At 29.5% G+C, this 23,456-nt stretch overlaps 1 protein-coding gene across 4 annotated transcripts in view; it reads left to right on the top strand.

Annotated features, from left to right (window-relative positions):
• Positions 1 to 23,183, top strand: part of LOC141454324 (protein Tob1-like) — a 175,326-nt gene extending 152,143 nt beyond the window's left edge. For all 4 annotated transcript variants that reach the window (XM_074128433.1, XM_074128436.1, XM_074128435.1 and 1 more), the window contains 2 exons: positions 10,623 to 11,481; positions 13,082 to 23,183. In XM_074128433.1, coding sequence (XP_073984534.1) covers positions 10,826 to 11,481; positions 13,082 to 13,511 — 1,086 coding nt within the window. In that variant the 5' untranslated portion in view covers positions 10,623 to 10,825 and the 3' untranslated portion in view covers positions 13,512 to 23,183. The remainder of the gene's footprint in view (positions 1 to 10,622; positions 11,482 to 13,081) is intronic.
• The last annotated feature ends 273 nt before the right edge of the window (positions 23,184 to 23,456 follow it).

Below are 23,456 nucleotides of genomic sequence, written 5' to 3'. Positions count from 1 at the left end.
TTGTAAACATATTACGTTTTAAAATAGAAATAAATAAAACAGGAAATTCCCGGATCTTCTTTCCGCCATTACTTCCCCCTCTCTTTCCTCAAAATACATTTTTTTTTTAAAAAAAAAAACAAATTCTTAGTTATTTATTGTCTTTACTAAATTATTTAAATATTACACAATAAAGCTATTCTCTCGCCTTTTTCCTTCTTGTAAAATATTGCTGATATTTTCATTGTATTTGTTTTGTAATTGTGGGTTATATATTACGTTTTTTTTATTTAAATGTTTTTTTTTTTTGATTAGTAAACCTTGAAAGTAGGTTGTAGTATTTTTACTGTTTATATAAACACAATCTTCAGTAAAGTGGAGATTGTAAATTTTATAAAAATGGAGCTAAATATTTTTTTTAAAAAAAAAAAAGGTGTGCGTGTGTGTAAGAAATAAAGGAATAAACAAAATTTGGAAAGCCACTGTCACATTTAGTAAAAATATAATATAAACTTTCAGGGACATTTGCAGGCTTCATTATTTACCATATAAATTAACTGAGCAAAATATTGAAAAGTGTTTAGGAAACATCTTATTAAGCCAATAATCGAAACTGTCCATTTCTCTTTCAATTTAATTTGCTCTCTGTCTCTCTTGTTTGCCCGAAAATTAAGGTACAAAGATGGCGACAATGTCATCCATAACTTTTTTTTGTTTTAGTCACACTAGCGCACTCATACGACTACTCACTTAACTACAACTTTGTAAACACGAATAGCCATGAAATCTAAGATCAATGTTAATAGCATTAATTTGAAACAATAATCATTTTAGCTAAAATAAAAATTTCAATATAATAAAAGAAAAATATGAAGCTATTTTTATTTAAAAATGTTTCAAGGTCTTATTTAAACAATTGTATGATAATAAACGATTTTGTAACATTTAATTATGGTAATAATTCTCTCGGCACCATTATAAAAACCATCAAACAATCAGTGAAGCGTCTGCTTTTCTCCATGTTTGTTTTTTAAAATTAAATACCAACAGATATGCATTATAATTCAAGAATTTATTTAAACAATTGATCAGCAGAATTTTAAATAAAATTATTTTAAAAAAAAAGAAAAATTGGTACCCAGATTCTCTGATCAAAACCTTATTGGAAGCGTCAGTTGATGACGTCAACACTATTACGTAATTTATTACGAAGAGCAAAGGAAAATAAAAAAGGACTAAAATAGAATTAATTTAGTCGAAGTAATAAAAATATTTTTTTATGGCGTAATTTATTGCTAAAGTTCTCTTGTAATAAGTATTAATGCTACAGAATACCTAAAGTATCTTGCAAACTGTATTACTGCTTTGAAGACAGTTTTTTTTTTTTTTCTTAGCTTAAGAATTTTATAACAATTTATACTAAACTAATTAGCAAAAACTTTAACTTTGTTTAAAAAGTTTAAGTATAAGGGTTGATTAAACGCCAAGGGTACACAAATCAGCAAGTAACATTTTATTAACCCAACATTTTATTAATACTTGGTTAATTAATTAAATTACTCCCCTATGTGAAGGCCTACATATTTACATCAGAATGGTTCAATGAACAATTATTTATATCAGTGTAGTTTTATTTTGTCTTATTTGAACTGAGCGATGGATATTTATTTGTGTTATTATTTTTCTGTAAAATATGTAAATAAAGGCTTATTATTATTATATTATTATCACATACGATTAGTATTAGTATCATATTTTTTAGAATTTATTAGATGTCACAGACCCTTGTGCTGGACCTTTTATCACCCATAAATATTTTTCTGTTAAAATAATAAAAGATGTATCTCATAATCATAGTTAGTATTAAAAAGGTACATACTTCATTTTAACTCTATTCCAAATTATTCTTGTGATTTATCTTTATTCTGAATAATCATCACATTCACTCGCATATTATAAAGGAAAAGGGAAAGTTAGAGTTGATCTTTTACTGCTGTAATTTGAATTACGGAGTTAAAACGAAATTTCAGTCTTGAATTTGTCTTACGGGAGCACAAATTACATTGTTAATGACAAGTAAAAAATACTTGTAATTATAATTCATTCATTTTCAAACTTTAATTTAATGTAGCCCTTTAATTGAGTACTTGTTGTAAACAATCAGATGTCAGAAAATAAATGAATTCAACAAAAACTTTATGTCAAAGATAAAAAATCCCTTGAAATAAATTCATGCTTAATTAATTGGCCCTTCGTAGATAATAATAATAAGAGAACGGATTAGCTGAGTGGTTAGCGAATGCTGGATTCCAATGCGGAGATCATAGGTTCGAATCCAGGTGCTGGCCCTTTGATTTTTTTCTCTTCCTAGGAGCTTCTTACAGCTCTATTGTCCGGTGATAGACAATGTTGTTTGTAACAAGAGGCCGGCAGTGCACTGAAAAAAAAAACTTGGGGCGCGAATAACCTCAGATGTGGAAGCGCCTTAAATAAAAAAATTTAAAAAAATAAAGCCATTACCTAAACATTATATAATATATACGATACAATAGACTTAGTACATAAAATTTCTAAATCAGCCTCAGCTTTGGCCACTTAAGTAGATGAATTAGTGTGCAAATTAAGGGACCAACCAATGCAGACCATGGCGACAAATTGTAAAATTTATGAACAGTATAGAAATTTGGGACGATAATATTAATTTTAATATTTTCAATCAGGCATGAAATAGTTGTGACAATTTTGGTTTTATAGATCGTATTTCTCTTTTTATTATTATTGTTTTCACTTTTATGATTTAACAAGTAATTATATAACTCTAATTATGGCCAATGGTTTAATTGCCCATTAAAACTTTTAAACTCAGAATAAAACAACTCGTGTGGTTAATTATTTATGACCCGATAATTTACTCTCCCAAGTATTATGTATAATACTATTTAATTAATTTCATATTTAAATTTAAAGTATCGTATTTTACAAATTTTTAACAATAAAAAAGCTGTAGTTATTTTATTTTTTCATTTTTCTTTTTTTCACTCTCACAGTTTTCCTTAAAATGTAAAATAAGAGTTAACAAATTTTCCGCTTTCCATGGAACTGATCAAATTTTACCAATGGTGCCATGATTTATCTATATATTCTTATTTTATAAAAATTATTGGTGGGGTGGATTACACATATCTATTTCTATATAATATATTTGTAATTTTTGAAGAATTTATTTCTGCATGTCCCCAGATAATTTGCTAGAGCGGCCAAACTTTCTTTACTCAACTACAGTGCCATCTAGATCTTTTGTAATAGAATCAGTAGCTTTGCTTCCTTTTTCCGCCTCCCCAAGGCTGTGCTTGCCCAAAATATTTTACGAAAAAAGAAAATATTGCTAGTAATTTTCTTTTATAACTGCCTATAAAGTGATCGCCTATTTTTTTTTTTTTTTTAGGCTAGGCTTAACGTCCAACTAAACAATTAGGTGTCGTAGACAGGGACAGAAGCTTATACTTTACTATAAACAACTTTTTCTCACAAATAATAAGTAGCTATAGGCGGGATTCGAACTGGGGATCACCCATATTAACCCTCTATATTTCAGCAAAAAATTGCTGATCGATGATAATAATAATAACCTTGTAAATTTCGAGATCTTCAAATAAACGAAGTTTTTTATACTAAAGGCTGTCACATTTCACAGCCACCTGCACTTGCGCAGTTTTCCACTCTTCGAAATTATTGCTGGTCTATTTTTAAGGGTCCAATGGATAGCCTTTCGGCTATTTTCGGCTTTGCTCGTAAAAAAAAAAACAAGGCATACACCGAATTTAATCATAATCATTGAATTAAAATGTTATTTTATATATCTAGGCAGAAAATTTGCCTTCCAATGTCGTACAATTGTAAAACTGTTCCCTTTCTGCATTAATGAGGTTTTCTTAATGTAATGTATGCAGTTGCATAATGTGAAGTTAGTGCAATTGCATGACTAGGATCTCAGTTTTGAAGAAAATCCGAAGGAAGTTGGTATTTCTGATTTTGTTTTCTTCAATATTTTGAAACTTTGTATCATTGTTTTCCTATTTTATTTAACCCAAAATAAGAGGCATGCATTTTTCTATTTTTTCCAGTAACTCAACACGACTAGCTTTTTACATTCGTTTCCCAACTTTTTATAAAATTACCATCATTTCTAAACGGCCTGACATAAGGAATAGTTCCATTTGGCATAATGCCAAAAACGTTCCTACCTAGGCTTACATAAACACTTGTTACAACTTAAATATTTCTGTATCATTTACTAGTTGATTAGAAACTCAAAGTGGCTCCGTACACATAATTGCGGTTACAATGATGACATTTAATGCACCACAGTAGCCGAGCGGTTAAGAGACTAGACCCGCAAAGCTAAGATGTATTGCTGGTTTAGAGGGTTCGCTTCCCCTAGGCTGTGTCTGATTTTATTTAATGATTAAATTTTAAGAAATTCGACTCACTTGGAACCCACTCTCTAGACTTAAAAGACAAGCAATGACAAAACGTGCGAAACTTCTTTACAGACAGACGACGCTCCAAATTGCCCATTGAACTCAAACGTTTTACATACAACACTATCCTCAAACCTATGTGGACTTACGGACTAGAGCTGTAAGGTTCAGCCAAACCTACAAACATACGGACTGTACAAGACGTTTCAATCAAAACTCCTCCGACAGATAGCTGACGCACCTTACTACGGTGACTAACCACACTCTTCACACCGACCTCAACATTCCCTTCATAGACCAACAAGCCAAGACTAAATACCAACAGTTCAATACTACTCTCTCGACTAGCTCTAATCCTCTTGTACTGTCTCTCGCCTCCTCTGACATCCCTAATAATACTCCTCGCAGACTGAATCGCCAATGGCCCCGCCACTTCCTTGCTGTCTGAAGACTTAAAAGCCATCCTTCTCCTATAGAGAGTGCTAACCGCTGGGTAGTTTCTCTCCTCCCGCACCAGTTCATCATAATCTTCTCATTTACTGATTGTATAAATGTATACAGATTGTAAATTACAAAATAAATTTAAAAAAAAAATAAGAAATTAACAGTTGCTAGTCGATTTCGTTCACAACACTTACTTAGGTAATTGGACGTAATACTCGCCTGAAAAATAAGCACTTTAACATTTTACCCATTTTCCAGCAACATTTATTTAATAAAGGGTTTGATTGGCTTTTCCAATTAACAAAAGCAACGGAAGAAAATTTATTTTGTAATCAACCGGACGGAATTAAAAATATATTTGGATAAAACTTGCTCGAGTAAACCTTATTTACTTTACAAGAAAGTTTTAACAGCTTGATGTTGGTATTGATTAAAAAGATGGCGAGGAGCTGACTCCCTTCAGCCTTGGCCGTCGCTACCCAAGATTAACTTCAGAACTTGGTATAAGAAAAGAAGTTACGTTAGCCTTTCAAGGTAATTCATGGCCACCCTGAACAAGCATTATAGTACATTTAACCCTGCTCACAGTTAAACTAACTGCCGACAAAGCTTGTTGAATGACGTTAGCGCTGAACTTTGTTCTTTCTAATGAGGGAGAAGTAAGTGAGGAAATTGGTAACTGGTAACTTTCAGTCAGTTTGCCTAGCAATCCACGAGTTTGGCCGAATTATACAGCTAAGAGTGTCAGATTCGAAGTGACAGACATAATATTATTATGTCGCCTCTAATTTCTCTAAGCAAACTTTTTCTGTTTTTTCGCTGGGTGATATTAAGAGAAGTCTGCGATGTGCTGGCAAAGAATTAGCGAAGCATTCAAATGAATTTACATAGTTTCATTATCTAAAGGACTTGCAGTATCCACGAAAATTCTTAACCGGATAAATAATTTTTTGTATTTTCTTTAACTTTTTCGAAAAAATTGTTAAATTTTAGAAATTTTATTTTCAACAAATCTTTGGTCCAGGCCAGAAATTTGCAAAAAGCGAGAAAGAAACATGATTTTTTCGGGGAACTTAACGTCGTAAATTTGACTAGATTAAATATCACCTCTAAAGAAATAAGAGACATTAAAAATAATTGTTTAAATACTTCTAAATAAAAGTAGGAAAGAAAAAACGAAAACGAAATAAATGAAGCAAAAAAAGAAAAAAAGAACTACAACAATATTGAACGGCGCTGACTGTATGAAACTTTGCCAGTAGTTTAGTTGATTAGTATGGCAGTGGTTTGGCTGTAGGCCAGCTGTTGACCTAGTTTTAACGCTTAGTTGATGCGCGCGCACATATAATAGCAGCACTTGAGAGCCGAAATAAGACATCGTTGCATTGAAATACCAACCTAATGAATCAATGTATATTAATATTTTTTTTTTTTTATGACTAAATTTACTTTCAGATATAACAGAATTATGCAAAATTTGTAAATAATCAAGTATGTAATTATAATAATTTAAATAAATCTCTTCGTAAATATATGTTTTTGAAAACTTTTAGAAGAGTCCATTATTGTAAAAAGCGAAAAACAAAAAAGGAGATCAACAAATGATTATTCCATGTAGTGTTTATTTTTGGCAGACAGTTGGTCAGACTGTGTTTATATCCCTTCCACCACTTAGCTGTACAAACTATTTTAACTAAATTTAGAAAAAACTTATAACAGCGAAAACTGTTTACTTAGTTCTGTTCATGGCAAACAGTTAATTTTGATCAGTAAAACTTTTAACAGAACGGCTTACCTCCTTCTCGTAACTACCTATCCCCTATTTAATAGAGTTGAACGTCAAATATGGTCTCTCCTAAATTTTATTAGTTATAGTTAGAATAAAAGCAGTCATGTGTAAGAAAATTTCGTGTAAGGATAACAAAGTAGATTTTTTTTGTTAAAATTAATTTGCAAACTAAAAAGTTAATTCTTCCATTTTAAGTTACCATTAAGTTAGTGCAAGAAACTGTATTGTAGATTTTTCCTAATTCCACATATAACCGCTAGACTGCACTAAACGTCTAACTCAAGTTCACCTTGACCGATTGCTTGTGATTACCTTTATCGATTTGTTTATTTATTGCTATTAATATTGATTATTATAAGTAATTTTTTTTTTCTTTTAACGCAAAATGCTCAGATTTTAATCTCTTGAACTATAATTTACTAAATAGAGTATTATTATAAATATTATATTTTATTACTATTATTATGATTATTAAGGAATTGAGATTATTGGCGCCCGGAGTTTTTTCAGTACAGTGCAGTGTTCTCCCATTACAGAAAACATTGCCTATCACCGAACAGTGAGCTGTAAGTTGCTCTCAGAAAGAAAAAAAAATTTGAGGGCCAACAGCTGGATTCGAACCCTTGATCTCCGCGTGGAAATTCAATACGATAACCGCATAGCTAATCCCTTTCCTGTATTATTTTAAATTTAATTGATTTTTAAATTCTAAGTTAATAATTACAATTTAAATTTACAATTAAATTCTTTTTAAATATTACATGAAATTTTAGACACTCTGTAACTATTCATTATAGTTTTTTGTCTACAAAATGTTTTTTAATTTTTCAATACCCTCCTTGGATTTTTACTTAATTTGAATATACATATATACACATTAGTAATGACCTATATTTCAACTACATGTCAAAGAATCCTTCCAAGTATTGTTACCTTAAAATAAACCAATTACCAGTGGCTACTAGGAGGTGTACATGTTCCAGTTTCAGGTTCATTACAATAGTTTACGTAATAAGCTGGGTTTCCAAATTAAGGGGGTGAATCGCTTTACTTGAATTTCACCCCTTTGAAAAGACGTATCACTCCTTGTGTAAAACTTGAACAAGTGGGGAAAGTTACATCATTTTTAGTTTGTCTATCTGTTTTAGCGATATATTTAGGTTAATATTCTTAAGGATGTAACTCGACAGCAACATCTAGTTAACGCCTTAGTTAAATTTTCTTATATAGGCCTACAATAATTTTCGCTAAAAACGCACATTGTTTTGGTAAAGTATTTTATATTAAAGAATTTTATTACTGACTTTTTATTACACTTTATTTACGTCATTTATTTTCCTAATCTGTTTTCTTGGCGGTTTATTTTATATTGTTTTTGAACGCTGGCAGACATATTTAGCCAAAGCTAAATATTAGTTACTGAATATTTTGTTCTTTCTCATCTAAATTAATTTATTATTGTTGCTTAAATAATTGTATTTCTCATGTAAGTCGAACAATTATACTTCTCTTTTTTTAAATTATAATTCAAAAATGGAGTAAATTGTATAATTTCAGCAAGATTACTAACTGAGAAACAAGTACAAGACGTCCTCCAGATAAATATTTTCAACGCTTCTGTATCAAGCTCTCTGAAGTGATTTGCGAGTATTTTTAAACGTTCTTTATGAGGTACGGTTTGGAGGGGCAGTATTTAGGTTTACAGTAAACAATAGACCCATCAAATGATGCCTCCTTAATTTCTATAATAACTCATAAAATCAATGTTCTAAGGCAAATTTTCCCAACTAACTGGCTGCATTTGTTCATGAATACGTAGCGGTAATGCGGGTTTAGTATATCCATTAAAAATTGATTTGTGTTGTACAATATCTTGAAGATTTTCATCTACCAAACATAGCGCACTTCTGGACTGTAACGAATTTTCTTCCATCAGTAGTGGTTACATGAAACAATTTTTTAAAGAAAAATACAAACTTTCTCTTTATTAATTTTTTTTTAATAATACATTTTAAAAGTATCTTGTTATCATTCCTTAGAATTAATTTTGAAGTTCTCTCAGTTTAAAAAATAAGTAAGTTATCAGTGCACCTTTTATGTCTATGCACATCTAATTACCCTTATAGAAAAATACTCCTTAAAGCAGTTCTGGGGAGAAGAAATAGGCTGAACTTGCCTCTAACGTATCAATTAAGTGTAATGAACGGCCTCATATTTTAAGTTAGTTTAAAAAATAAAAAAAATATAAAATCAACAATGATTTAGAAGGCGTATACCTAAATTATAATTTAATGAAGTACTACCTATTTAAATATATAGAACATTAGAAGATCAAAATAAATTTAGCCCGCTCTGTGGTGTTCAACAACGTCTTTGGCTAACTATCAATATGGCACTGGTTTGTCGTATCTTCTTGCTATTGTTATTGCCAAAATACCGTGTATATATTGTTGAGTCTATACTTGTGTCTGTCTAATAGTTTAATCATTCTGATATTATTTTTTTATAATTACTTAATTGCTTTTTATATTTAGTACATTGATTTTTTTTAAATCTAAGTTCTAAATGAAAGAAATTGACCACGAAAAAGTCAGTAGATTTACTGACGTCATGAGGGCTTTCAAACGATATATACGATATATACTCGTAATATATGAATAAATTTGTATGAAGGGTAGACAATTTGAAATTACACTGCCTAGTTTTGTTAAATTGTTTTCTTAATATTAGATGGTACTATTGTTATAAAAAAAAGTATTTATTCATTTTTATAACAAAATCAAGCTTTGATAAGAAGGTTACAATAACCACAGAATTTATAGTAGTAAACAATAAATAAAATTAACCTATTAAAATTGCAATCCCTAAAATAATGAACTTAATTATAACTAACTAAAAAAAACATATTTGAACTATTTAAAATTTGAGTATAAAATATAATGACGCAACATATAACACTATGACATTTAAAAATAAATAAATAAAACCAGTCCAACCATGTTGAAGAGGATCCTTTTAAAATTAACTAGTGCCTTTTTAATAGTAGGTATAAAAAAAAATATGAAAATGTTCCTTTAAAGATTTTTAGTATAATTTATAAAGATTATGCATGATTATATTCCAGTAAATAAATATTCGTTCGTTCCAGTTAGCAACAGGATCTAGTTTTTTTTTGTTTTTATCCACTGCCAATAGTATTTTACAGTATTAAGAAGGTTATCTTATACTGAAGTTATAGATTAAAATATCAGCTGTTTTAATGGAGGTGTAGGAATTTAAAAAAAAAGAGAAAATCTATTAAAAATTGTCAGCTTTTCAATTATTTTAAATATACATACTCGTATATATGTTGTATAAACTGTATATATACACATATGTACTCTATATAAAAAGGTTATAATTTTTGCTCCTTGCGGATTCTATATTAAATTCAAATATTTGAATTAATTTTTTTAAAGACATTTTGAAAGGACTACCGGAAATAAATATTATTGATTTTTAGAGAATCTATTATGAGGTACCTTAATCTTAGGGATTTGGATCTAAGAATATTTCATTTCACATACTCTGGCATTAGTCAGTTTCTATGAGACCGAACTACGGTTAAATATATTCTTCTAATAAAGAGTGGTTCTATTAAAAAGCAATGGTAAAATAAGTCTGCTGAACAAAGTAATGGCTGCTAAAAGAAAAGAAAGCTGCATCAACTGCAGTCATAAGTGTGCAGTTTAATTTCTCTAACAACAATTCAGACAAAGCGGATTGTACTTGTTGTCACGTTTCTTTTACGTTTTCATGGAAAATATTATTTAAATTTAAGTGGTTTAGAAGTGCACTATTCCCATCTGAAGCTATTAAAATTAAATTTTGCTTCTTAATATTAAATTAAGCTGTTTCACTCATTAGACTGTTTTTCCATTTTGTTGCAGACTTAACGACAAATCTTACCAGAGAAGATTTGTGCCAAGTGAGGAAGTGACCGTAGCGGGCTGCAATAAAAAAATTCCACCATCATATTGATTTCGAAATAGTGATAAACGATAAGAAAACGGGGCAAAACAGGCCCGTTCTATGCGATAACATATACAAGAGGAGAGATACAGATCTAGTGAGTTACATAAATAGCAAGAAAATGCATCTAGAAGTGCAAGTGGCATTGAACTTTGTCATATCATATCTATACAACAAATTACCGAGGAGAAGGGTGAATATATTTGGCGAAGAATTGGAAAAAGCTTTAAAAGAGAAATTCCGTGGCCATTGGTATCCTGAGAAACCTTTTAAAGGATCAGCATTTAGATGTTTGAAAACCGGTGACCCAGTGGATGCTGTATTTGAACGAGCAGCACGTGAAAGTGGTGTACCAATCACAGATATTTTAGAAAATTTACCACAAGATTTGGCCGTCTGGGTTGATCCTGGTGAGGTTAGCTACAGAATTGGTGAGAAAGGTACAATTAAAGTGTTGTACAATGAGACCACAGATGTACATGAAGAGGCAAACGCTGACCGTGAAGTTATAAAAACATTCAATCCTGAAGCGCAATGTTTCAGGCCGATTGACGCTGTACTTGGCGCTTTAAGCTTGTCACCAAAAGGTTCGCCACCATTACCGTCGGATGTGTCGCCAACAGTTGGCTTTAAAGCACCCGGCTCGCCAAGTCCCGTAGGGCCAAATACCACCTTCATACCAAGATCTACGGCACCGCTAACATTCACTACGGCTACCTTTGCCCAAACCAAGTTCGGCAGCACCAAGTTAAAGACGAACAGCAAGCGAGCAAACAGGTGAATGGAAATTCTATTTATTATTAGAGTTATTTTCAGCTTTCAGCTTGTTTTTTAAGCAGCATGTGCTTACGCACAGAATTGATCGGTAATCTCTGCATTAAGATTAGAAACCATTAAGTTCACCAGAGAATAGCCATTAAATAACGGAACTTACCTCTCGATAATCTAGTAGGTTACTAAAAATAGTTCTCTTAAAACTTACTTTTATAAATTTCTCTAGAATTCTTCCAAAAAATAGAATAGTAACGTGAGAATTTAAATTTGACTTGAAAAGAAAACAGAATATTCTTAAGATGTTTTAGTGACATCATATCCTGCTTAAAATAATTTCCAGTATACAGGGTGTCCCAAGTTATATGGATAACGACTTTTTCTCGGAAACTAAGGTAGCTAGAAAAAAACTAAAAAATACGTGTTCCTTTAGTTTTTTTTTAGAAATCCAAATTTAATTTGTAAATTTTTTTCGGTGCTTCCAGAAGCGAGATACAGGCACCAACTTCATTTTTTCAAAAGGGGAGGTGCGGTTTTTATTTCAGAAATAGATTCCTCAATTTTTTTAAAGAAAAATTTACTTGAACGGTTTTTTTCTCTGAGCGATATTTTACAAGTTATGAATGAAAACATGATTCTTATAAGAAATGTCAAAATGATAATATTATAACGGTTTTTTGATAGAATAAGAAGAAAAGTACTATTTTATTATAAATTTTACTGCTCATTAATATTACAGATCATGCTCGAACTGGCCTCCACCATTAGAGATGCATAGACATGCTCTTTCCCGCCAATTGTCCCTTACTGCCAAAGAAATAGATTCGGCTTTAACCGAGTTACAGGCATCTATTATTCTCTGTTTTAGTTCATCTACAAATGCAATCCCGGCTTGATTCTGATACACCTAGATTTAGAAATGCTTTTAGATAAGCAGAAATAAGGAAAGAAAGAAAAAAGTTATGAATAATCACCTTGTTTTTCGGGTATCTCCAAAGGAAATAGTCCATAGGTGTCAAGTCCCGTGAACGAGGTGGCCACTGAATCGCGCCCCATGTCAATATAACACCATCAGGCATATGAAGAGATATCTCGATAGGCAATTTGATGGGCGTGTTATATCGACACGGGGGGCGATTCAGTGGCCACCTCTCTCACCGGATTGCAAAAAACTTATTACGCTTAAGGTGAAAGGTTGGGATAGATTGCCTATAAAATACATTAATGTAATTGTTGCCTTTAGAATAACTTTAAAGACGATCAACCCTTATACAACTGTCCTATCGGACAGTTTTAATAGAATCTGGCACTTCTTTTTGGAGGTCTTCTGTCACCAGGCAGGTCCTCACTGCTCTGCTGCATCGCTGTAGCAAATCTGTAATCGATCGTTCCATGCTGTGTGATATATTTTGTTTATTCAACAATCAAAGATCCGTCCTCGTGCGTATTTATTTGAAACTGATGGTATTGTCGCGAATACGAAGAATGGGAAATAATTTATAGAAACGCTGGCTTCCAAGCCAAAAAATGTTCGGCTGTAAGTTAGCTGCACAGATGCAAGTAACCTAGATCTATTTTTTCCTCTCTCTTTCTGTTCCATGTGCAGAATGTCGCCAACTGAATTCTCCAACTATATCAAACAGAGAGCGATGCAACAACAACAAGGAGGCGGTGGTGCACATCATCATGGCGGTTCTGCGGCGGTGGCAAGCATGCAACAACACAATGGCAACTCTCCAGGGCGTTCATTGTCGCCAGCCGCAGTCAATCCACAGGATTACATGTATCCACCTTACTATAGGCCTACACTATTTGACAGCTACCATCACAGTGACCTGTATCCTAAATTGTCGTACCTGGAGCCGTCGCAATACTATCCGGTTGCTTCAAACACTCCGCCGCCTTCCACTACCACGCAAAACCAGCCGAATACACAACAATCACAAGAGAACAAGCAGCAACAATTGCTCGACACGTTGACTAATTTCTCCACATATTCTCCTAACCAATACCAACACTTGTTGGTGGCTAATTAAACCACTGTCAAATAGTTACAAAACAAAGTACGCAACCTGCTTCTAAAGAACCTTCACAATAGTAATATTTCCTATGTTTTGCCTCACTATTTGTAGCCAACTATTCTTTACTTTTGTAAGAAAAACAAAACAAAAAATTAAACTCCGAGATACAATTTCTTTACAAAATCACAGTTACATGACGTACTAATAGAACTTACACGGATCTCATAATTTTTACTTATAAAATTAGTTGTATTAGTAATAAACGCAAAAACTTACAAAATAAAATATCAACTATAAAAAAAATTAGTTACCACTATAAAAATTCTTTTAAAACTAGTGATTATCACGATTTAAATTTTAACGTGATAACACTTCTTTTAAATTCATAATTATTACAATTAAAAACTATAATTTATGCAGAATGATTAAAAAAAAATAAGTAGAAAATTTCGGAGTTTATCTCACGTTTCAAAAACCTAAAATTTAATTATAAAACAACTAAAAACTTATAATTCAATATTTAAACCAGCAATATCACTATAAAGATCTTTTAAATTCTATGTTTATCATTGTCAAAAAGTTTTTTAAAAGTCACGATTATCACCGACATTTTGTCTTTTATATTTTGTGTTTTTTTTTTCAAACTTAAATTCTTAATATCATGATAAATAACAATAAAAGATCTATAAAATTAAAGTTTAAAAGATCTATTAAAATCTATTAAAAAAGTGATCGCCAAAAATTGATTTGATTAAATTGAAAAAGAAAAATGTTGCTTTAAAAGAGAAGAAAATTTAAATAACTCGGACAGATTTTTTTAATTTAATTTAAATATATTTATTGATAATAATTGTTGGTCTCAAATTGGAAAAAAATAAATAAATAAAAAAATGAAACAATAAAAATAAATTAACTTAATTAAAAGATGGCGAAGTTGCGAGCAAAGGGTGAATGACCAGAAAACAAATAATATTTTTGGTCCAAATTATTAGAAACTTCTTCACTTATTATTAAAACTTGTTTTCGAAGTAGTTTCATTTAAATTACTTCAAAAAAAAAACAAACTCGTGGGAGGGCCTTAAAGACAAAATCACTATATTTGTTTATTACTAATTTTGATAGAAAATGGCTGGCCCAAAAACAAAATGCAGATTTTATTTATATTTTTTTATTAAATTTTTCTATTTTTTTTATGTTTAAATTATTTGTTATTCAAAAGTTTATAAACAAAATTAGTATTTTGTCTAAAAAGTTAACTTCCCCTCCTCCCTCTTTAAATAGCTCTTCACGCCCCCCTTTAAAATTAATTTCACTTTTTTAATTAAAATACAAAAACAAATAATCTGTGTGCTATGGTGAAAACGTGAAAAAAGGGGAAAAATTAAAGTAGAGAATTAATATAAATAAAAATATAATAATATAAATGATTTATTTTTTCACAAAAGGTAAATAAGAAAAAAAAAAATGTGTAATTTGCAAAATAGTTCAATTATGTTAGTGAGATTAAATAGTATTACTATTGGTGGAATACTATGTTATGGTGTAAATAGCGATATTTTTTCACAACCGTATTTAAAAACAAGAATATAATAAAAATGAATGAAAACTTTATTTTTTTTAATTTTATTTTTTAATTATGAGTTAAATTTGTGTTAATTATAAAAAGCAAAACAAAATGGGAGACATAACTGCAACTTTGTGCAGTAAACAATAAAATGTTTTATTAAAACAAAAAAAACGAATAAAAATAGGTAAAAAAAGAGACAAATGGATTTTGTTGGGTTCTAAACGATGGCTTTGTTTGGATGAAATGAAAATGTTGTATCGCTATTCGATAGCGCTATTCGATCACCCAACCGGCAATTACGATACAAATTGTGTGCGAATTCTTAACGATGGCTTTGTTTGGATGAAATGAAAATGTTGCAACTTAAACGCTATTCGATCACCCAACCGGCAATTACGATACAAATTGTGTCCGAATTCTTAACAATGGCTTTGTTTGGATGAAAAGAAAATGTTGTATCGTAAATAAACGCTATTCGATCACCCAACCGGCAATTACGATACAAATTGTGTCCGAATTCTTAACGATGGCTTTGTTTGGATGAAATGAAAATGTTGCAACTTAAATAAACGCTATTCGATCACCCTACCGGCAATTACGATACAAATTGTGTCCGAATTCTTAACGATGGCTTTGTTTGGATGAAATGAAAATGTTGCAACTTAAATAAACGCTATTCGATCATCCAACCGGCAATTACGATACAAATTGTGTCCGAATTCTTAACGATGGCTTTGTTTGGATGAAATGAAAATGTTGCAACTTAAATAAATGCTATTCGATTACCCTACCAGCAATTGTCTTGTAAAAACCCATAATACTTTTGTCGGCCATACTTACCAGACAATGTCATTTGTTTTCTTATTATACGTTTCCATAAGATACTTCTACTTCTCAACCGCACTTACGTTCCATTTGTTTCGAAGGAGGGCCTCCGTTTTATGTAAATCTAAAGATAATCAGCTTCTCTCCATTTATTCCAGTGACTGCTTACATTAAACAGTACCACCCATTGGGCCTCTATATAAGCATCTTCAAAAACAAAACATACTAGATCAAAATGTCGTTTGAACTATGGTTAGGCCGATTGTAGGATTCATGCATATCTTAAGAAGGTGGAGAATAATATCACAACATGCCTCTTCCACATTCAATGTAAGTTCTTAATATCCTGCAAAGAGCCACAGTTAAAGGATTCATTTTTCCATATTTTTCTAGGAAACTCTTCAAAAAAAAAAGAGGAAAAGGAAAAGTGCTCCTATTTAATAGATCCTTGAGATGCAGCGATACCTTTTCTATTTCCAAACTCACTATGGGCCCAAATAGCAAAAATTGTGAAAGAGTTTAAGTGATACTGAGCTAAGTGTTGGTTTGTGGAAATCAAATACTTACATTTGATCACTACAAGACCCTGTATGCAATATTGAATGTTTGAAGCGCTAGATTCATGTTTTTAGCTAGGATAACCGCAGGGACTCCCAGATCCAGTAACACACATTTCCTATCTTAATTTTTTTGAAGACTATTTCATAGTTTTGAGGTTTTTAAAGTACGGACAGAAGCTATATCTGATCTCTAAAAAATTATCTTATACCCACAAAGAAACGATTCTTTGAATTTAAGTCAAGCAGGGCGCTAATGAATGTTTAGAAGTCTGTAACAGAAAAAGTACCATTCTCAAAAAATCTTTCGCATCCATCATGATCTCTCTCATCTCACCATCGAAATTTTTAGTTCAAGTTTTTGGCTTTTCTAACCAATACGAGGCCACACTCTTCAGGGCTCATTTCTGTTTACTCCAATCTTCGATTCCTACTGTTCGATTTGCAAGATTTCAGGAAGCACTTTCTTGCAGAAAAAATCTAAAATTATCATTCATCCGATCGAAAGCCGATTAATAAAAAAGTAAATTAAAAACTAAAAAACTAAAAAAAAAAAATCAACTAGTTTTTCTCTCCTTAAAAGAAAATTGAATGAGTGAAGTGAATACCGTCACCATCCTAGAAAATTTTAACAGTACCTGACAAGAAATTAAGAAAGAAATAAAATAAAATAGAATTAATCCCTTAATTCTCGATTAAGAAAACTAAAGCCACACTATCAAGGTACCATTGTGTTTGGAAAATAAAAACAATAAAGACCCAAAATAAAAACATCTCCCTAAAAAGAAAACGCCTAAAAATAAACCCACCCTATATCCTTCCTCCTTTTAAAAACTATAACCTCAAACATTGTTATCTATTATGTGCTAATAATGCTAGAAATTGGAATAATAGCTCTACCATTGATGCCCACCAATTAGTTGTTCATTGGTTCAGTATTTTTTTGGTTTTTCCAAAAAAAAAACAAAAGAAATGCGAATGACCTTTTCTTGAATACACAAAACATTTTGGCGCTGATATAGCCAAATATTAGGCGCTATTTTTGGCGTATTCAGTTAGATTAATATCTCTCTTAACACTTCGTCCTTTTATTCACAATAATTTTATATTATTAATAAGTATTAAAGTACATAATAGATGATTTTCTTCTTTTTTTTTTTTTTTGTTTTCTAAAATATATTTATTTAAATAAAAGTAAACACAAAAACAAAACAAATTTTTTCATAATATTTTGTATTGTTTTTATAAAAAAGAAAATACAATTTTATATAAATATACATAAACAAAAAACAAAAAAAAAAAAATATTAATAGGCACGGTTAAAAATGCCATTTTTTATATTTTTTGGTTACAAAAAATTTTTGTATTACTTTTTTATATAAATATTATATATAAAATAAATATATATATATATAAATAATATATATCTTGTTAAAAAAAAAATGTGAAACCGTTTTTTGTAGGCAAACTCGTTTTTTCAATATTTTTATACTGTCGGTTACGATACTTTTTACATTTTAGATGCTAGTTTGTATATTATATAAATAAATATAATTATATAGCAATTAAGATATAATTATGCGATGATCAAAAAAAAAAAGTAAAATTTTTTTTTTATAGAAATTTAGTATATTTATTAAAGAAAATAAAGGGAAGTCAAATTTCCATTTTGATTGGATCTAAACTGGTTCTCGGTAATTTTCCATTTTTTATTTTTTTAACACGAATAAAACGCCACTTTTGCTCCTTTAACTTGATGGTAATCTTATTTCACGATTTTTTAAAAAAAACTTTCAAAAAGAATTGCATATGAACATCTTTTTATTGAAACTATCTTCCAACCAGAATCAACCCTCTAAAGACATGTGCTAGAATGTTTTATTATTTTATTTCTTAATTATTTTTAGAATTTAATAATAATAAAATCAGATTGTGGTCACTTATTTTAATAAATAAATTATAATATTCTACTTAATGATGTAGAAAAATATGCAAAAAGTAGAGAAAACTGTAGCAGCACTTCTACTGACATTCTTCATAAAAGAAGAGCTACTTGGTACTTTCTCTTCTTTTATTAAAAAATATTTTTTAAAACGTATTTCTTCATAATAATAATTAAAACTAACATTACATTAATTATTCTTCCAAAAAAAAAAAAGTCAAGTTTAATAAAATTATAGTGATAACAATAAGGGAAGAGAATAGCTGAGTGCGTAGCGTATTGGACTCCCACGCGGAGATCCCAGGGTTCGAATCCAGCTACTAGCCACTTAGATTTTTTCTTTCCTAGGAGCTTCTTACAGCTCATTGTCTGGTGATGGACAGTGTTGTCTGTAACAAGAGAATACTGTCTGGAGACCGGCAGTGCTCTGAAAAAAAAAAAAAGCTCCAGGCGCTAATAGCCTGAGATGTTGACGCGCCTTAAAGAATTAAAAAAATAAATAATAATAATAATATTAACAGCTACACAGACAGAAATGCGGATCATTTTTCAGAGAACTTAATTTAAATAACATTTCTAATTACCTGTTTCCATTATAGTTGCAAAGAAATTCTCTTTAGGAGATCGTCCTGTAATTCAGTTTGGTTATTTAAAAACCAGAAGCGATAAGCCATTACGTTCAGAAAGTGTAAGAGTAGTTAATTTGGATTATTACTTTGTAAGATAGGATTTAGGCCATCTGATGAACTTCCAGGTATATTGAAGTAGAAAAAGAAGACCAAAGCTAAATAACAGGTTCTAGAAAGAAAGAGACCTTCCACGAGCTTAGGTTTTGGGTTCGAACTTGTCCTAACAGGAAAGCGGTCATTAAAGTGAAAATCTCTAGGGAAAAATTCCTGACAGTTATAAAAAGAATTGAATACTATATTCACTTTTAAATCAATAGAAGGCCGTGGGGTTTGTAGATCAACCCGCGATGAATCCATATCCTAAGATTGTTAAGATTGCCAGTTCATTATAAATCATGGGATATGATTTACAGAATTTCACATCATCTTGTATTAATTATATCAGAGTTTGATCATCGGCTGTGCAGGACAAATTCTGTTTAAAGATACATTGTTTTTATTTTTAGACTTTCTGAAGTTGGACTATCGCACGAGAAATCACTGGATAAAAAAAAAAAATAAAGATACCCCATCTCAGAGAATAGAGAATCTTTGATGTATTTCCGGTCGTTCTAAATCACTATGGTAGGGAAATTCTTTTGAAGTTTAAAAAAAAGGAGATAAAATTTCTTATTTCCAGGTCATATTTTTGAGGAATGTCACAAAAGAAAAAAAGAAGATTATTTAGAGCCACTCGACTTAATCACTCTACATAACTAATCCAAATCATCAACACTTAATAACAACTCATCAAAACAATACACCTAGTATTGAAAAACGTAATCAATTAGAAAATACATTTTAAAAATTCAAACTACTGAAATAGAAAACTGATTACTAACCTGAATACAAAAGGATTTAGCTTAATGGTGGTGCACTGGACTACAACGCGGAGATTGTGGGTTCGAATCCAGCTGCCCACCCTTAATTTTTTTTTTTATTTTTGCCTCTCCTAAGCTTAATTATCCGGTAATATAGAACAGTGTTGTCTTTAACAAGAGAACGCCGGCCGGCAGTGAATTGGAAAAGGCAATTGTTTTGCGCGCCTTAAATTATCTTTTAAAATAAAACAAAACAATCATTCAGTTACCTTCCTAATTACATAACCTTCTTTTCTTTTTATAACCATAACATTAATTCTTCATAAATTGCATGTACCTTAATCGTATAAAAGTTCAACGTGATTCTAATATAATTGTTTCCTGGCATCCAACCAAAATATGCGTATATAATTTTAAAATTATATTAATTATACATAAAAAGAACTAATAGAAGATTTTTAAAAAGAAAAAAAAGAAGTTAATAAAAGAATCATTATATTTTCTTAAATATTAAGCAAAAATAAACTAATATAAGTAAGCCCAGTACGTACTGCACTATGTTATTCAATGCATGGATATTTCATATGAACATATTTCTTTTTTATACAATAAATTTTTTATAAAATATAAAAAAAAAAATTACAAAAAAAGTAAAAAAAAAATTACAAAAAAAATCAATAAAATTAAAACTTTTTTGAATATTTGTACTTTAGTATTTTTGTACTGTGACATTTTATATTAAATAAAAAAGAAAAAAAAATTATTAGATCGTAAGTTATAAATAATTATTTACACATGTGTATGTATGTAAACATATGAACATCATTGTTTTCTTCTTTTTATTGTGGTTGTGTTCCTTTTTAATTTTTTTTAAAATAACTTTTTTATTGTTTCTAAATTTTTATCTTTTTAGTTTCTTTCTTACATAAAATAAAGTTAATATTTAAATGCTACAGTTTATATTAGAAATTTCCCTTTATTTTAGAGAAAGAAATAAAGCTTTTCTATTTTTCAATAAATCGCTATACAGAGCTATTTTGATGTCCTTTTTGATGTGAAATTAATTATTAAAGATTCTTTTTTTTTTAATTCACAAAAGTTTTTGTAATTATTATTAATAAAAAGGAAAAAAAGAAAAATTTTAAAAAATGGTTTGTTTTTTAGTATAATGTATTTTAGTAATAAATGTTCTTATGTTAGTGTATAATTTTTGTACACTTTTTAGTTTGTTTATAACTAAAAAATAATTTTTTTTTTGCTATTTTTATGTTTAGAACGTTCATTGTAAGGGAAGATTTCATTTAATTCTATGATACTTAATTCCTTTTTTTTTTTATTTCCTAAAGTTTTCAAGTTTAAAAAAGTAATAATAAAAGGTGAAAGTAAATTAATAAGGATAAATTATCTGAACCTTTTTTTTTCTTCTGAATTAAAGCGCAACTTGGAATCAGATTAAACAAAATATAATTAGTTTTCATGTCATAGCTGGAATGAGAATTAGAACAATTTAAATAATTCATAAAATTCTCTTTTCCTCTAAGTAATGTGTAATTGTTAATCTCGTAAAACTGAAACTACTTTATTTCTTAGTACAACTAAATTTAATGAACACTCGCGACCTTGATTGATTCGTTCAACGTGAAGTTAAAGTCGAGTTTTGCCTATCGTAGCCCATTTTGTTTTTTTTCTAACTAATCTTTCCCAGAGTTTTCCTTATTACAATTGCTAGTGTCAATACAAATTTCAACAATTACTAGTCGAATCAAAGAGAATTATAATATCGGCTTTTTCCTGCCCAATTTAATCACCATATCCAGAAAACTCTATCGATAACTTTTTTTTTCTTCTAATGGGATATAATAATAATTACACATTTCTTACCCTATCTCTTCACCTAGAGTTGGACAACTTCCTCATTGTAGCTCACACAATATAGAGCCAAACCTTTTTTAAAAAGCTAGTTCCTTTCTTACATGAAGAATAATAAGTTCTTCATTGTTGCCAACATTATCATCTGTTTTCAACCAAATTGTGAGATCTCCTAAAAGTATATTGAATATCCAGGACTTACTTTAAGGGGCTACCTACTTTAAAGTCCGTTTTAAAATGCAAAGAAATTTAAAATACATTTTAATTTTTCTATAAGAATTAGTTTCACCTACGAACGAACATCTTATACTAGCATTTTAAAATCAGCCAATATTTCTAGATAATTTACTTCTTTTTATTTATGATTCATTTTTATTTTTTATAAATTTATATTTTTCATTTTTATATATAAAATAACTTATTTCAATTTAAATACAAAATAACCCATTTTGTAGAGTGCGCTGTTTAAAATAAAAATATTTGTATAAAAAACATGCAAGTGCCACTAGTCAGTTGTTTAATTTCAAAGAAATATGTGATATAAAATGTCTAGATTATTTTAATTTTGTTTTTCTTCTTCTTTTCATTAAGGGAAGGTTATTTAGGGTTTATGTTAATTGGCGGCAGGTTATTATATATAAATATATATATAAACTTTTGTTTTTATTTAGTTTTCCCTGTCGGTGAGAAAGTTCCAAATAGGTAATACTTTTTCTTTTCTATTTTTTTTTTTTTAATACAAAATATTGATTTATATTTATCTCACTTTCTCAAATATTTAGTTACAAACATTCTTAACATTCCTGCAGAAATTTATTTTGTATAAAGTTTGGTTATTATTTTAAAAAAAAGTTATCTAATTTTGTATACAATAATAATATAATTATTTTTAAAAGATCAATAAACATACAATGGACGTTCAACAAATTATTTTTTTTTTAGAGTTTTTGTGTATTTAATTACTGTCAGGAGACCAATGCGGTGTAAAAGTTACCTAGAAGGATTGTTTAAATACATCCATGTAGTTTAAACAAAAAAAAATAAAACTATATATACATTTTTTAATATAGTAAAAATTGAAACAGTGTTTAATAAAGTATATATATATATTAATTAAAACATTAAATAAAATTTAAATTTTGAGATCACTATCACAATCTAAACGATGTAAATTTTATATGTATAGCTACAGAGTTCGTATTTTTTTGTCCGCAAATATTAGTTACTTGTATGGTTATAAAATTATTTGATCCGTTTGTTTGGTTTTCTATTTTAAATGTATATCATTATGTTTAAGTATAAAGTATAAAAACAAAAAAAAGAAGTATAGTTTACTTTTTCATATAGTGGATTTGTTATTATTTTTGTATAATTGTATTTTTATCATTTTTTTGATTTTTATTTTTATTTTTTGAATAAAATTTATATGTTTGCAATATTTCCGTTTTATTTATTTATTTATTTTTCCTTTTTATTTATTTAAAATTTTATTTCGTTTGAGAATAATCAGAAAACAAATTCAGGGTGGCCAACTTTGTAATTTGTTTATACTAAAATTGAATGTATATTACTATTTAAAAATAGCGAATAGTCTGCTAACATAAGAACTTCAAGGTAATAGACCGTTTTATAAACATTATCCCAAGGATTTAAGGCTGTTCTCTCTTTAATTACCATTGTTTACATTTAATCGTATTGTTGGGTTTTGGAA

This window comes from Rhodnius prolixus, unplaced genomic scaffold, assembly GCF_049639745.1.
Source record: "Rhodnius prolixus isolate KJV_2025 unplaced genomic scaffold, Rpr scaffold_9, whole genome shotgun sequence".
NCBI classification, from domain to species: Eukaryota; Metazoa; Arthropoda; class Insecta; order Hemiptera; family Reduviidae; genus Rhodnius; species Rhodnius prolixus.
This window is presented reverse-complemented; position numbering and strand designations above follow the sequence as displayed.